Source organism: Trachemys scripta, chromosome 10, assembly GCF_013100865.1.
Source record: "Trachemys scripta elegans isolate TJP31775 chromosome 10, CAS_Tse_1.0, whole genome shotgun sequence".
Lineage (NCBI taxonomy): Eukaryota > Metazoa > Chordata > Testudines > Emydidae > Trachemys > Trachemys scripta.
The window spans coordinates 81,077,195-81,094,721 of NC_048307.1; the positions used below are offsets into that span (position 1 = coordinate 81,077,195).

The 17,527-nt window shown below is 41.0% G+C and overlaps 1 protein-coding gene across 1 annotated transcript in view; it reads left to right on the plus strand.

Annotated features, from left to right (window-relative positions):
* The window catches only part of SMAD3 (SMAD family member 3), a 98,934-nt gene extending 86,322 nt beyond the window's left edge, over window positions 1–12,612 (plus strand). The window contains exons 6-9 of the mRNA XM_034783463.1: window positions 2,794–3,006; window positions 5,458–5,595; window positions 8,123–8,267; window positions 11,958–12,612. Of these exons, the coding sequence (XP_034639354.1) occupies window positions 2,794–3,006; window positions 5,458–5,595; window positions 8,123–8,267; window positions 11,958–12,081 (620 nt within the window). The 3' untranslated portion in view covers window positions 12,082–12,612. The remainder of the gene's footprint in view (window positions 1–2,793; window positions 3,007–5,457; window positions 5,596–8,122; window positions 8,268–11,957) is intronic.
* The last annotated feature ends 4,915 nt before the right edge of the window (window positions 12,613–17,527 follow it).

Sequence of the window (17,527 nt, forward strand, 5' to 3'; positions counted from 1 at the left end):
ATTTCCAACAAGATTCATGAGTGGTGAGTTTGTTGGTTTCTGTCTTTCCTCAAATTGCAAATTAAGCCGGAAGTGAAATTTCTGTACATCCTTTAGTGGGGACCCGCAGTCCCCTTGAGTCACAACCCAAGCAGAGGTGGTTCCTGAAGGAAAGTACCACAAAAGTATATACAGTACCACAGGTTATGGATGCTTCTACAACCCAAGGGCAGCATCACTCCGAAGATACCACTTGCAGGGCCAAAAACTTGTTTTGCTTTTATAAAACTTAGACTCTTATTTAGAAATGTTTGCCCTTGGATAAGAGCAAGCATGAATTTTTTTTTAAAGCAAATGAGCATGATTTAATGTACCTTGATGAGTATTGCTATTTGCTATACATTTGTCAGAATGGTTGCAACATTCACAGATAGGTGCCTCAGTCCAAAACTGCTAATGTGTGAAAATTGTAGAAACATGCTTTACACATGGCAATCCCAGTGTGGCAGTTAAATGAGTAACATAGCAGAAAGAGGCAGAAATGGAAAAGGAACGGGATGTATTGTACTTGATGATGACTCGTGGATTTGTACAATGGCATGTGAATGTGTGAGGGGAAATGTTCAAAGATTTTTTGCTTTATGTTTGAAAAAACCTAAGCTATGCTCATAAGAATGTTATAGAATAAATTTCTCTTCAGTTGAGGCCATGGCCACCGTAATAAATAAATACTCCATTTTATGGAATTTTTTTCTGTTAATTTATGCTCGGAGGGTTACACTCTGATTCCTTTGGGCCTCACTTTCCCTTATGCAGGCAGGCATATACCACCTAGGAGAGCAGAAATGTCAGCCTTAGCTTGAGAAGTAGTTTTCTTTTAATTTGTTCACTGAAGGGAGCAATGGTTGCCCCTCAATAGAAAAAGGTAAGAATGGGCTCCCACCCTTTCAGAATTCCTGGATTTGGATAGGATGTGCTGGGGTCAAGGGGCTTTCACAGAGAGGTCCTTTGCTACTTGGATTCCTGGCGTGCTGTGGCACTTGGACAGCACATCTCCTAAGGAACCAGCAGCAGGTTGTCAGGTGTCCTGAGAACATTCTTTCCCCTCAAAAATTGTGGAGATAAGTTATTACAGTGCAAGTTATTACAGACTATCTGTAATAACTGGTGCTGGGCTTTGTGAAGAACTGTCAGAGAGCTGCCCCCAGAGACTGACCACAAGGAAGGGCTTCTGTGGAAGTAGGGGAAGAGGACGACAATCAGCAGAGTAATAATACCTAGCTCTTATCTAGTGCTTCTCATCCGTACATCTCAAAACACTTTACAAAAGAGGTCAGTATCTTATCCCCATTTTACAGATGAGGCAACTGAGCACAGAGGGGAGAAGTGATTTGCCCCAGGTCACCTCGCAGGCCAGTGGCAGAGCTGGGACTAGAATCCAAGACTCCTGAGTCCTGGTCTGGTACTCTACTCTATTAATATGAGACGCACCATTGAGTGATGGGGATACCCATGAAATGTTCAGGGAAGTAAGGGCGCTATTTACACAATACCTGAAACAGTGAAAGAATGTTGCATCTGTACTGATACTCGTTCTGGTTTAGAGGAGTATAAAATAGGGCTTGGTCCTGCCTCCACTGTAGTCGGTAGGAATTTTGCCATTGATTTCAGTGGGGGCAGGCACAGTTCCACCTGGTGCTGGAGGTGGGGTTTTTTGAGGTATGTGACTAGCCTCGCATCTGTATCCCACTTACTGGGATATGTTAACACTTGTTAACATAATTGTCCTTCTGGTTCATATAAATGCAAAGATCATTTGGACTGTAGTAGTGTAAAGGCTGCATTCTGGGTATAGCTGAGTGTGAACTTGAACAGGATACAGCTGGATAACAGCTTCACTTTCTCTTAATTGGCTAAACTTCCCAGGACATATGTCTCTTCTTAAAAGCTAAGGAACTGGCGACAGATGTTTATATAAGAAATGACACTGAACCTATCTTCTTGGGCTGCTCTTCTTTGCGAGGAGGGGAGGTGGGGTCTGTCTCTGATTGTTAGAGCTGGTCTCTATAACCCTGTGCCCGGAGCACTGAAGAAATACCATAGGGGAGAACCTGGCAGTGGGAGGGGGGAAGATAGTGCTTTCTGTTGCTCACTATTAAATCTTTTCCCCAACCAAGGAGCAGCATTCGAGTGTTTTTAAGATATCCTCACTTGCTTAGAATGGGGATGAGGAGATTAAATTACTATCGACTGTTACTGGAATTGACTTTAGCAGGAGTAGAAGAATTTCAGTTTCTTTAGTCTTACAATCACACCCCTCTTGCACATTTTGTACTGTCCTCTTCAAAATGACTCAGTGCAATAAGATGGTGCAGCTAGTTTCAGTTGGGACCACAGGCTGAATCAAACCACCGGTGAGCTCAGAAGCTGGACCAATGGGCCAAAATTTTTCTCAGTTACATACATGTTACTGAGCGCAGAATTTAGCCCATTGATATTTTTGCTTTTTTGCTTTTTTTTTTAATAGCGGAGTAGCTACCTGAAATTAATGTTGTGTTTCATAGTTTGTGAGTTCAGTTTTATAGGTGGTAAAGATGAAGTCAGTTAAGTGGTAGTGGTGGCTATTTGTGATTATTCTGCATGCCAACTGCTTTGCGGTTGATGTAACTTTCTTGCTGCAACCCATTCAAATCTGTCAAGTAATTAAAGCTTGGTTGTTAAATAAACACAAGCAGTGGAGCTGAATAATATTCTGAAATGTTTCATTTTCTTCAAAGGGCCTCTCTGATTTCTTTCCTGTTTTGCTTTGAGCAGATCTGCAGCCTGTTACCTACTGCGAGCCAGCTTTCTGGTGCTCTATATCCTACTATGAACTCAACCAGCGAGTAGGGGAGACATTCCATGCTTCACAGCCTTCGATGACCGTGGATGGCTTCACCGATCCTTCTAACTCAGAACGCTTCTGTCTTGGCTTATTGTCTAATGTGAACAGAAATGCGGCAGTGGAGCTCACAAGACGACACATTGGTAATGCCTATTTTCTTGTTGTTATTACCATCTGTTGAGTGGGAGGGGAAGGTGTAGAGGGTTGGATACAGAGTGCTGAAGATTAAATCAGCCATCTGTGTAGCTTGATCAGTTTTAGTTAAGTATCTCCATTATTTTAACATATTAAAATTCCATAATATAAGTATATTTTCCAACAGTAAAAATAAAAAGATGTTTTAGAATAGATTTATTAGACATAATAGAAGTTGAATTGTGTCTATCAGTAAGAAATTTATTTCTAAATTTTATGAGAGATCTCTTGTGTTTTTACTCTTTCCTGCCTGTTCCCTCATTAATAGAAACCAGTGGCTTGATCCAAATCCCATTGGAATTAATGGAAAGACTCCCATTGAATCAATGGGAGTCTTATCTATGATCTGGAGGATGGCGTGGATTGCACCCTCAGCAAGTTTGCAGATGACACTAAACTGGGAGGAATGGTAGATATGCTGGAGGATAGGGATAGGATACAGAGGGACCTAGACAAATTAGAGGATTGGGCCAAAAGAAATCTGATGATGTTCAACAAGGACAAGTGCAGAGTCCTGCACTTAGGATGGAAGAATCCCATGCACTGCTACAGACTAGGGACCGAATGGCTAGGCAGCAGTTCTGCAGAAAAGGACCTAGGGGTTACAGTGGACGAGAAGCTGGATATGAGTTGACAGTGTGCCCTTGTTGCCAAGAAGGCTAACGGCATTTTGGACTGTATAAGTAGGAGCATTGCCAGCAGATCGAGGAACGTGATCATTCCCCTCTGTTCGGCATTGGTATGTCATCTGGAGTACTGTGTCCAGTTTTGGGCCCCACTCTACAAGAAGGATGTGGAAAAATTGGAAAGAGCCCAGCGGAGGGCAACAAAAATGATTAGGGGGCTGGAGCACATGACTTATGAGGAGAGGCTGAGAGAACTGGGTTATTTAGTCTGCAGAAGAGAAGAATGAGGGGGGATTTGATAGCTGCTTTCAACTACCTGAAAGGGGGTTCCAAAGAGGATGGATCTAGACTGTTCAGTTGTACCAGATGACAGAACAAGGAGCAATGGTCTCAAGTTGCAGTGGGGGAGGTCTAGGTTGGATATTAGAAAAAACTATTTCATTAGGAGGGGGGTCAAGCACTGGAATGGATTACCGAGGGAGGTGGTGGAATCTCCTTCCTTAGAGGCTTTTAAGGTCAGGTTTGACAAAGCCCTGGCTGGGATGATTTAGTTGGGGATTGGTCCTGCTTTGAGCAGGGGGTTGGACTAGATACCTCCTGAGGTCCCTTCCAACCCTGATATTCTGTGATTCTGTGATCTAGATTTTTATAAGATCATCCATCCCCTACATGCATTTTAAACCAGTATAACTCCATTTCCTTCAGTGGAGCTATTCCTGATTTATACCTGGAAAGCCAGAGGAGATTCAGTTCCTGACAGTGCCGAACATTAAATAGCAAGTTAGGGCCCAATTCGGTCCTCGGTTAAACTGGTGTAAAAAAGTTAGTGGAGTTTTTCCCTATTTATACTGGTAAGGGCAGGCCCTTCCTATGCGACTTAATGGTACAAGTTAGTTTCCCTGCCTCCTGCCAAAAAAGCAAACCCTCTTCCAGCAGATTTTGTTCTTCTTTGTACCCTTCTCTAGGGCAGAACCAGTGGCTCCTTCACTTAGCAGGCGTTTTAATTTTTTTCATTACTAAAATGGTTCCTGATGTGAGAAATCCCGAGAATCTCAAATTAATCCTTAAATTCAGCAGGTTCCATATGCTTCAAACAAGACTGAATGCAAAGTTTCCACACTAGCAGTGAGAGAGAACAGCAGAGGTTTATCAGAGTTTCATAGACTGATACCTGAAATTTAGGATTTTTCAACTCAAGTTATATTTATTATATTCATTTATGTATTTCCCATGGGAATTCAAGCATTTAAGGATATAGTGACTGTTATCTCAGGCTAAACACAATGGTTGAGAAGCCTTATATAATTTTATTCTAAATCCAATTAAAAATAGTTCCATGCATCTGTGGTGACTCTAGGAGCAGGTTGAAAACCCTATGTTGAACTGATGAAAAGTTCATATGGAGAATATCGGAGTGGCTAAGGGGAGGCATTTCTCAAAGAGACGGATTTGTGCAGTGCATGCTGCAAAGGACGATGTGGCTGGAGAATGCGCTTATGGCTTCATAAATTGCTCTTCCACTTAACTCATCTTTCTCAGCTTGAAGTCCTCACAGAAGTTTGTTGTTCCCAACATCCATTGAAAACAAAATTACCATGTTTGTTTTCCATCATCACTGATCTTGCTTGATTCCTCCCTTTTTTGAATCAGAAGTAAACCAGATTTCTAAAAACTCTTCTTCCCAGGGTTTGAGGTTTTGAATATGATAAATGTTTTCTGCATGCTTCATTGCTGACTACTAACTAAACTGAAATTGTGCCATGTGTTTTCTAGGAAGAGGAGTTAGGCTGTACTACATTGGAGGAGAGGTGTTTGCCGAGTGCCTTAGCGACAGTGCCATTTTTGTCCAATCTCCTAACTGTAACCAACGTTACGGCTGGCACCCCGCAACTGTTTGCAAGATTCCACCAGGTAACCAAGCCTGGCCTTACTCACTTACGCTGTATGCACTCTCCTGTGTAACCTTTGCCTGTGAAGAATGGGAGCTGTGCATACAGAAGTTGAGCTATTCAACAAAACGAACTGGATTTAATTAATATTATTTGTTTATAGTAATCAGAAACCTAAAACCTATTTTATGCCATCTCCACAACTTCAGCAGCGTTCCTTGATAGCATGAAGGGTAAAGTTACTGTTATGAGAGTTTGTACTGTCTATCCAGCCATTACCAGTGTCCTGATTCATAAAGATAAATGTGTAAGGGACCTTAAATAGATTCTGATTCATGTAAGCAGGAACACAATCTGCCTCCTAGTCTGGATGTGCCTTGCAAACTATTGGTACTACACAAATAAGTAATACAATAGTAGTGGTAAATGTTTTTAAACCTTTTGCTGAATGAATGTATGAAGAAAATCTTCTTAATTTAGAAGCATCTGTGTTATTCTCTGTTATTTTCCTACTTCTATTTTATGTTAACACTTTTTAGTGTATTGATCTTATTTTAGGGAAACCACACATGAGGCCATTTCATTGTCATGGTTGTAGTACTTATAACTATCTAAAACCTACTGAAAAGTCACAGGGGGATTTTAATAGGCTTCACTTAGAAAATAAAAATACATTTATAAACCTTGTGTCAGATATACATGGGTGGGTTGCGTTAGTTAAGTCAGGATGTGAGCATATTAAGCTCTTTTAAAAACAAATTTTTATGGCAAAAGTATTTAGAAAATAATATTTGGAATAATGAGCAAATCCACCCTTGAGGTAGTGTTCTTGTTGGAGGCTTCGGGCCCATCCGTGGTCTGTTTCCCTTCTCAGATGGTTCACCAGCAGCTTCCAATGCTTTTAGGTTGCTGAGGTGACTTAACCCTCTGGCTAAATCACAAGAGTCCACTAGCTCCAAAATTAATTGAAGTCCATAAGCAAACATAACCCAATCTTCTGCTCCAGGCTTGTGCCCGGCACAGACCTTCCCCTGCAGGTCTGCACTCCTCCACCATAGTCTTTAGCCCTCCTCTTGGGCTCAGCGTGCAGCCTTTTCTGAACTCCAAACAGTCCCTTCTTCCCCTTGTTCACAAGGGTTGCTGTATCCCAGCCACAGAGAGTGGCAGCATAAGGGGAACCCATGCCTACTGCATGCTATGGTTTCCAGCCCATGAACCCTAGACAACTGGGAAATCTGCCCGTAATACAAACTGCCCTGTCTTTCCTTTCCAGGACCTCTTTGTGTGTGCTTTGCCTGGCTTCCTCACTGGCCTTTTCCTGGCTCTTCTCTCGCTCTTTAATGGAGCATCCCCCCACCCCCAGGTCTGCTCTCCCTGAAGCTTTTCCTCTTACTGAACACAAGCTTCCATATATCTCCCAGCAAGATTTGTTCTAGGACGGCCTGCTCCTTGATTTTTTCAGCAGAACTCTTACAGACTCAACCAATGGGTAGCCAGGTCTCCTACATGTAGCCGCCAGGTCCTTACATGTAGACATGCTCCCAGCAAAAATGGTTTGATCCCCAAACAGATGACAATATCGGTTATGGTCAGGCTCATAAAGCATGCTCAGGCGTGATTTTTTTAAATCGCTTATTATTCGTCTTGATCCAAGCATTTATTTTTCAAACTTGGACATCCTCCCAAATGAACACTAGTCATGTGCCAAGTTTCTAAGTCCAGCAGTTTTTAAGTTTTCTGGGTAAAAAAAGTCTGGCAATAATTTTTTACACTGGGAAACTTGTTATTTTTCAACTACCCAGAACTCAAAACCAGCTGAATGGATTCTTCTTTAGCTTTTAGCTGGGACCAACCATGGAAAATTTCAATTTGAAGGGGAAATCTTTGGAACGTTATGAACAAGTGAAAAGAGGGTTATAAATGAAAGCGTCCTGCATTCTTAACTATAGTACTTGCTACCAAACTATATAGTATAGTCCTGACATCTGACTTTTGACAGCAAGAGCTGTTTTGGCAACTGCCTCTCTACAGGATGGGGTGGTGATGACTTCTGCTAATGGATACCATCTAAATTCAGCTTTTATGGTTTCTTTTGGTTTTAGCTTCTACATTTCTACTAATTCCTTAATTACACTGTCAGCAAAATTAGCAAATATTAAGGGTTGAGGTTGTAATCAAGGTTTGCATTGTAATGCGGGAAGATGAATGTGCTTTGTGTAGTGCGCCTTCTTTATCCTTGGGAGGTAGAAGGAAGTGCCATGTGGTGATGCAGTCTGTTTTAGTCAACAGAAACATGCTGAAGGGGCAGTAGGCCCATCATTTGGTATTTCCTTACTTTTTTAGGGGTTGAATTATGGAGGTGTTGCATTTATAACCAAACTTAATTTCTTTTAGAAGCTTGCTTCTTATTTATGCAGTCTGTCCATAATGTAATATGGTTTGGGGATGGGGAGAGCAGAGTTAAGTGGTTTCTTTCCTTCGGCAGAAAAAAATGGGATTTCTTAATTTAGTTACACTAATGCCATGTTGTCCTGTTCCTTCCCTGACAGGGTGTAACTTGAAGATTTTTAACAACCAGGAATTTGCAGCCCTTTTGGCTCAGTCTGTGAATCAGGGTTTCGAGGCTGTGTATCAGCTGACCAGAATGTGCACAATCCGAATGAGCTTTGTCAAGGGCTGGGGAGCTGAATACAGGTCAGATCTTTTGTCTTCAACTTTCAGTAGACAGCACATTTGTGCTTATTATCACGAATCATGCATGCTCCAGTCCTTGATTTTGGGAGTCAGTGTGTTCAACGAGGTCTTTATATGCTACTTTTAGAGTAGGAGACTCTAAACTGGCAGTAGTTTAATTAAAGCAGATAGTATGCATTTCTTAGGGACGTGTTTTTCAAATGTTTTAATTTTGTTTCCATAACTGGAGAAATGAGAGGAAAAAGCAGATCAATCCAATACAGTATAAGCTGCACCATTCCTCATTGGGATGATGTATATCTGGTTACAGTGTTGTACAGCACAGGATCTCTGACTGCAGCTTAACTGGAGGTGAATCCAGATGGACACTGTAAGAAAAATTATATGTTATTTATTTCTTGAAGTTAGATTTAAATTTGATTGCTGGAGTTTCTAATGGGCAGAATCATTGTGACTATATATTAGGGGATTAGGTTTAGCCTTAACATTTCTTTTATCAGGGACTTGTGGGATTAAATTGAAAGCAGATGGGCTTGGAAATTTTACATTTTAAGATATTGGTTAGAGTCATTGAAAAATTATGGTAAAATCTAATTCTTCTTGCCCCATTCTCATTGCCTGCCACATGGCAGTTGTTATTTAAATGTCCTTGTAATTACTGATCTGGCTTGCGGTCCTTTCCATAACTAAAGGACTATTGAGAGGACAAAATAATGACCACTGTAGTTAGGACATACAGTGTGGTGTTTCCCAATACTACTGTACCCGTACAGAGAGCACATGTTAAAAACAAATGCCAGAGCTTATACTGCCATCCTGAGTAGTATTGCATTTATCAAGCAAACAGGGCTTATAAATGCTGCATAAATCACAAAGGAGGAAAGGCAATATTTGCTAATGCCAAATGGGGGAAATGAAATTGGTCAGGAAATAAAGGTGGTTTTGTGACAGAACAAGGTACAAAGGATTAAAACAAGATCTTAAAAATAATTATTTGATGGTGTCCCTTTAAATCTACAGCCTTATTTAAAGAGTCCACAGTGATATTTACTATCTCTGGATGTGCTTGCAGACATGCCTGATTGGTCCTTCTTTACAGTCTCCTGCAGCAGAAGGGGTTGTGGGGGAGGGGGATGATGCTATAGTATCAGCTGGAGCCCAGGCCTCTCACGTTACTCTCCCACTTCCTTCATCTCTCCAGATGTTTGGAGTCCATTTTGTTTTTAAATCTTCTGCACCCAGGCCAGACCATTTCAGCTGTGGCTCCCAGCCATGGTCTCTAATGAAATCCAGATGAGCATGACTTACTGGAAGTCAGCTATCTCATTGGAGTATTGTAGTCAGTGAAACTCTACGCTCACATTTACTGTAGCAAAGCCCAACTTTTGCTTCCGTGCCACGAGAAATTATATCTAATTGTCTTTGTCATAGCACAGTTATTTGTTGAACTGATTCATATGAAAAGCTTATTGAAAGCTGCATCCAGAGCATTGTTCTAGTAATCTGTACTTTAGCTGCTTACCCAGTTGAGCAATCTGTTGGCAGGATGTTTGAGTGTTTTTGTGTTCCAGCGATCAGGGTGGCAATTGCATAAGAAGTCCATGACACACAGGCTCTTCTCTGACAGCAGAGCCTAATGCAGGCAAGCCAAAAAGCAACAGAAAGCCTCCCTGGGCTAACTTACTGAAATCCATCTTCAAGCTGATGTGCTGTCAGTGAAGTCTGATTGTCTTAATAGAGTGTCAAAATAAAGCATAATGTTATAGACTTGGGGACAGGGGGAAACAGCATGCTGAAGAATGGATTTGTATGTAATGGTGCTGAGCCATTTGTTGGTATGCTCTTTGTCAGCCAGTGTTTGAGGAGCGGACAGATATTCCGTGTTAATTTCAGTGAGAGTTTTAATTTCATAATGGCCATGAAGGGGATGTATGCTTCACTGAAGTGTCAGAGTGAGTGAGAGAGTTGCTCCACTCTCCCTTGCAATCCTTTTGTCCAGGTGGCTCAGGAGACATCTTTGAGTACAAAAGACTCACCCTTGGGCCACTGAACTAGGTAAACCCTGCCAGTACACCCACTCTTGTGGCAACACACAGTATGCTGCCAACTCTGGTCAGCCACGCCTGATCTGGAAATGGGTGTGGTGCCTTCCAGGCAGTGTCTCCATTTTAAGATCAGAGGGTAATGAATATACATTCCTAGATAGAATAGGTTGTAGCTCTCGCCCATGCAGGCAGCTAAGAAGGGGTCTTCTCACTGCTGTTCTGCAGCTCACATAGCTGTTGCACAATGCATGTAGCAGCCCCTCCGAGATTACCCCAACGCCAGCTAGGGTCTTGATTCAGCAGCAGCTTTTCCCAAGGCCACTGAGGCTTTGGCTTCCTCTTCTTAAATGATTAAAGCATAAGACTCTGAGGATGGGTTCTAAGCTAAGATATAGAGTACACTTCTCTCCAGCCTCTTCCTCTTCTTCCTCCTTTTCTGCAACAGCTGCACCTGCCTCCCAGCCCCAGAACAGGACCCCTAAGCCTTCCCTTGGTGAAAAGCTGAAATCCAACTTGCTGTTCTCAAGCAGGAGGAGAGATTCCCCCACCATGTCCCTTGGCCTTCCTCTCCCTGCTCTGTGGCCCTCATGCCTTTTGGAGGCACATAACCTGCTCCAAATGGCATCTGACCTGAGAAGGGAGGACTTAGTAAGAGGGCAGGTTGAGGCAGGAAGGGGATGCAGGACAAGATGGAAGTTCCTCTAGGCAACAGCTCTGGCTAAGCCTCCTCCATCCACTCGCTACAGCTTCTACTTGAATTGTTTAGGAGATTCGGGTTAGTGGCATCCCATGGATTAATGATGTGTTTCTGAAGTACCTACTGGTCTAGTTGTGTATGTATGTATAATAAAAAAATATTTTTACAGTGCCTGGCAGGTCTGCTTCTTAGGTGTTCCTTTTATTCAATTGGTCAAATCCAAACTTTTCTCCTCCCTACAACAGCCCTGGAAACAGCATAACTACAGCAATTATTGCAGGCACTCTGAGCCTGTGGAAGGGGGAAGGGTGGGAAATGCAGAGATCCAATGCATGGGTCTGAACCCTCTCTGCACACTGCCAAGCTGTTCTCTGCAGAAGTCCTGCTGTGCAGACCAAGCCACACCTTCAGAGTGGGTGTAGATGTCAGCTGGGTGACGGGGTGAGATCCCCATAAATCTTTCCAAAATTCTGCCATATCTGAACTTTAACCAGCTGCTAAAACCCAATTCTTTCATTGAGAGAGTATCCTGATTTTTATTTTTATTTTTAAATTACACACATAGTGAAGTGTTAGATCCAATCTAATTATAAGAGACAAGGTCTGTGAAAGGCATTTAGACGGTAGCCTTCCTTTCTATCTAGAGGATCAAACGTTGCCTCCTTTCAGAAATCTTTAAGTAGTAAGTAGATGCTATTGCAATTATCTCCTGCCATGAACATAAAGCATATGGAAGGGGGAAAGGGTTTTTGGTGTTTTTTAGTTTTTTGTAAAAAGAATTTGGCAGCATATGCACAAAACGTTATAGAGAAGAAAGACATTCCTTTGGGGTAACATGCAGGACTATTGTCTAAGCAGGAAAGAATGTTTTAGTAGCTGTAAAATGTCTTCATATTTTTAAAGTTTTATAAGTCACATTTCTGTTCTATTCTTTTTTTATTCTTCTAGGCGGCAGACTGTGACCAGTACCCCCTGCTGGATTGAACTGCATCTTAATGGCCCTTTGCAGTGGCTAGACAAGGTCCTTACACAAATGGGTTCCCCAAGCATTCGTTGTTCCAGTGTATCTTAAGGAAACATCTCCTTGGGGGGCAAAACAAGGTCTCTGGAAAATGGAATCAGTTTAACCCTTAGCAAAAAGCATAATAAATAAATTCTCCATAGTATTCACATGATCAGAAAAAACATGAATTGCAAAAACAAGAGGTTATTTTTAAATGAAGTGCTCATTTTAAGCCACTTCCCTGAAACTGTGTTAGCACATATTATGGGCCATTGGAGTAAGAATTTGAAGCTGATGTTTTTCATGCTAAGAACATGGACTTCCGTTTTAGTGGAGTGAAGCAAACATTCTGCATTTAAATCCTTGTTGTGCCTATGTTGCCTCTGCTATGTACAGCTCCAATCACAGGGACAATGCTTTCACCAGGTGCTCACTGGGTTGGGGGAGGTTTTCCATTTGTGTTACAGAACTTCAGCCCAATGCAATGTAGCATCTCTGTAAAGCAGATCCCATTGAACATTGCTGAAAGCCCTGCTTCTGCATTACTGTCTGACAGCCTGGCAGGCGTGTGTCTGCCCTCTCTGAATGGGCCCACCACAGCAGAGGTGTTAAATAAAAACAACACACTCCCAAGAGATCCCTCCAACAAAGCATCGAGGAATCCCCCCAGAGGGAGTGTTTTTCCCTTGTCAGAAAGCGGGCAATGAGGCAGGCCTGGCTTTGTGCGTGAGATGTACAGTTAATATCACAGTAATCTCAGAGACTGGATTTACATGAAGCAAAAGACTGATGTTAAGGTTTATTTTAATGTCACTGCAGTGATATTGATTGGCTAGGGCAGCTCTCAGACAAGTGTTTGTAACTCATTGCAATTCGCTCTTGCCACATCTGGATGAGTTTAAGCCTTACTTGCTAGGTAGGCCATTTATATTACTTACATGAACTTTTGTATTGTATCCTCTCAATATGTTGAATGGTGTCTTACACTTTTTAAATTTTATGGGCTTAGTGAACATAGTGGTGGGGCAGAGGGAAGAGAGCTACCCAGTCCTTGCTGCCACATTCAGAAAGAGCACATGGGAGTAACCTGATTTAGAGCATACAGTGCTATCCCATGCCACTCTACAAATTTAGCTATGACATCTCAGATACAGAAATACTCTCTGTTGTTAAAGACTACTCTCAAGGTATTCTGCCTGTTGGAGAAAGTATAAGGGGAGAACATGTTTTTTACATGTATTAAAAAAAAAAAAAAAGTATTTTATAATATCCTCCCTTGACAGTTGTAATGGTAGTTGTTCCCTGTAGAGACTGTCATGGCAAGCAGAAATAACTTCCACAACTGGAAAAAACAAACAAACCCACACTGCTTGCTACAAGCTAAAATTTGCCATACACATTTCATAACTTATTCTTTGCCACTCAATCATCTGTTTCATTTTGTTCCTGTTAAATATCATACATGTTTGTGCCAAAATGTCAAGAATTTCCTATGGAAATCTGATATAGAAAGTCAATTACAAACCTACGTCTGACTCTGGGAAGTATAGAATGCTCTTTGCAGTGCTTTGTGATAAATAAAGCCTCTATCCTGCAAGCACTTATGCACATGATTAACTTTTATACATGAACTCCATGTGAGTACTCTTGTGTGTGCGCATTTGCAGAATCACGGCCTAAGTCTCATAACTGGGCAGTGAGCTTTTGATGCCATTTCACAGATGCTTTCAGGTGTCTGCATGTGTCTGGTCTGTCTATGTACTAAGGCTTTTATTACATATTACTTCCCTTGGTACCCATTTATGTACTGGCCAAAATAATTGGTTGCCAAAATCACATTTTTGTGTTTGGAGGCGTCACCAAGGGAGGCTACAAGGGATCCTTTCTTTAATATGCATACCGGACAAATTCTCCTAAATTTACCCTGCTACACAAGCTTTCTGTCCCCACATGTAGGAGAGTGACTATGCTGTCAGTTTCACACTCAACACTTCAGGAGATTCCTTGCCAGTGTTGTTTTCTCCTAGCAAATAAAAGGATGTCTTGGAGGACGACTTTCCATCAAACGTGAGAAGTGACCTCTAGTGTGTAATTCATGCTTGTGACCGAGAATTCCGGAGAGACTTGCAGTGGGACTTGTACTCCCACTGAAGAATCTTCCTCTACAGCTTTGACTGGAGCTCTCGTGGAGCATCAGTGCTTGAATCAGAGTACTGGAGGTTTCTGTCATTCACTGTTTCTCCAGTGTATTTGAATTTGTTTAACTATGAATGCCTGTGATTCATGCACTGGTGGGGGGGTAGTGGTCTGAGTAATATGGTATTTGCAAGCCATTTAAAAAAGAATAGGTCTGACTGTCACTGTGGATTGATTTGTTATACGTTGGCTTCTTTACTTTCAGATATGGACTTCTGACATAATTGCATGGAAAGATCTATTCTGGAGCTTATTACAGAGCTGTTTTGAATTGATGTTATGGTTTAAAAAAAATTGCTATGTAAAAATGGCCCCAGGTTTCTTCCCTGAGCATCTGTAGTCAGATCTGCTTATTTCACTGCACAAGCCCTGTTTTACTTCCTTACATAATCATGGAGGAAGCAGGCCTCCGTTCTCTCTGGTGCCTTAGCAACAAAAATGACATCTTACATTTCTGATTGTCGAATCTTTATGACTAGTGATGGTGTAAAACAGAAAAAGCCCAGTTTGACTTTCAGATTCCAAACTGAGTTAGCAGGGTCGCAGCTACGGGAAGGAGACAGCTCTCTTTTTTTATATGAGGTTCCCGGAGAGAATCTCCTTCTCTGAATCTGATTTGCATGTGGACTTATTTGGCAAAGCAGATATCTGTTTTATTTCGCAGAGGGTTAAAACCTGTAATCTTTATTAATAGCACTGAAAGCAGTATGCAGATCATGATGGCAAACTATGGTTAACAACATCATTCCTGTAAAATGAATTCAACTAGAAAATGTAAGTCTCTCAGGCAGTGCAGTTAGAGAAAAATAATGAGGAAAAAAGGTATCTTAATTTGAATATTAACTTCCTCTTTCCCTTCTTTGCCTTGTTACAAATTCATAATAGCGTTATGATTTTAAAGTCGCCTTTTAAGTTCAAGAAGAAAGTACTGTACCTTTTAAACAGCTGAAAAGACTAGGGGAGGAGGGAAACGTGATCCAAGGGTTTTGTGTTGCACAGTTTCAAGTGGATATTGTACAGATAAAAGTTTGTTCCCCATCAGGTTTGAAACGTACTTAATGTGTCTTAATCATGTCATTTGTGGGTGACACTACTGAAAGGGAATAGATAGCACTTGGTCGTAGCTTACTGTACTCAGCATTGCTCCAGAGGTGCATGTGTGGGTTGTTCTGTTTTTTTACTTATTTTCTAAAACTTTATTATGGTAGCTTTGATATGTAGCACAAATGTATGCAGTCTACCATGCCTTAGCTTAGATTACATATGTGTACTGGAATATCCTCTCGTTTAGCTGTAGTCTTGGCTAGTTGATCCAGGATTTCATACATTTTTGTTACAAGCACAGAGTCATTAGCAGGAACTTTGACTCTTTTTAATTGGTGTAGCCATACACAAGGGCACGGCTGCTGGCAGACGTTACAGATGGCCTTGTGATTTTTAATGACTGTGGTGAATTTTTTTATTATTAATGTATTGGACTGAATTGCAGTGTGTATTTTGTGTTTAGCTTGTCTTAGACTAAAATCCAGTGCTATATACTTGATTTAATCAACAGCTATAAAGTGTGTGTGTGTGTGTGTGTGTGTGCAAAGAGGGAGGAATTGGAAGCATATCCAAGTATATCCTCAAGGCTCTTGCTACAAACATTTAGCCAAGGAATGATGATGGATAGGTGACCTCAAAGAAATAATTTCTATTCGACCAGTTTTCTCTCCTCTTAGAGGCAAGTATACTTGGGACAGAACAGAGATACTCTGTAGGGTGACACATTTTCATAGCTGAGTCTGAAGCAGCTAGTGTAGACGTCCATATCTCATTCCAGTTACTAACTGGAAGAAGCACTAGGAGGTAGAGCATAGATCTGCAGAAGTCTTCAACAATACAATAAAATAATCTCAGTGTGAGCTCTCCTGGTACGCTGAGGCACTGGGTAGGTAGAAGGAATGGAATATCAAGAATAAACTGGTCTAAGCTAGAATGAGAAATTATTAGTCACTATATAGTAGTTGATTGAGCTGTATGGTTAAGAATTTGGTATATTCTTATACACGTTTTAATATTTATCTAGTTTCTTTGAATATTCAGATGAATCAAATATTTAATTTTTAACAGAAAGAGCACTTCAGGGTTGAGATTAAAGATCTGAGGTGTCTCATATGCTCCTCTCTGATGATTGTTAATAATTAGGATGTTACTGATGTGAGAGCAGCTAGACATCTGTCCTAGAACTGATCAGCAAACCCTTGTAAATTAAACAAAACATGGACTTTTGTTTCATTTACTTCAATTTATGTTGCAGAAGCCCTTGTTTAGGTGGCTGTTCTTTGTCTTTTAGCAATAAACGTCATATACAGATGGGCCATTGCACTGCGCTCTTCAGGTCTTCTAGTTCGATTATTTTACAACAAAATGATACTTTAAAAATAATAAAAGAAAGCATTACTCTGTAAATGTTTTGATTCATCTTATGCTTCCTCCCATATGTGAATGCTAGACCCATCTGCACCAATGCATCCTGTTCCATCTTGAGCATGGAGGAGGCCCAGCTCTTTGTTTCTGGAGGGAGTTATTCCGCCTTTTTGTAGCTGTCTATGATCATGTTTGCATTAGTATTTAGATTTTCTTAACCTGAGATTGTATGTTAATGAATGGTTCAGCTGCCTATGTGCTTTAGCTTAAGCATTATTCACCTGTTGTTACTAAAGGCCTGTACCATGTATGCCCTCTTATTTCATCTGTGAAACTTCTATTTTTGTCATTTTAATAAACTTTAATTTGAAAAATAAGGCTCTTTGGGAAGTAGATGTTATTGTACCTAAAGACATGAGGGTTGAGCTGGAACACATTTGCAATTGTAGAAATCACATTAACCATGCAGAACCAACAATATCTTCAGCTACTGAAAATGTCTGTGGTTGTGTGTATAAATATGCGATTACACACACGAGAGATCATTGTTCCTTTTAAAGTTTTGCAAGTTATGCCATATGAAGCCCACAAGAAAGTGATACATGAAGTCACAACAGGTTTGTTTGTTTATTTTTATTTTATTTACCACTTGACTGGAAAGTGCAGAAGCATCGTGGTTTAAGATGAAAGGGATGTGCTGCCAATGTGGGAAGATCAAACATGATTAACGGTTCAGTGCTTGCCTAATATACCAGACTATCCACACTCATTCAGCAGTTTTGAAATGTGAAAACTCATCATTGTCAAAGGCCTGTGAAGTACATAGAAATATATACAGCTTTAGCCCAGACCTCTGTTTCTAAAATGACTTGTATTTTACACCTCTGGGATCTAAACATCAGGTATAAAA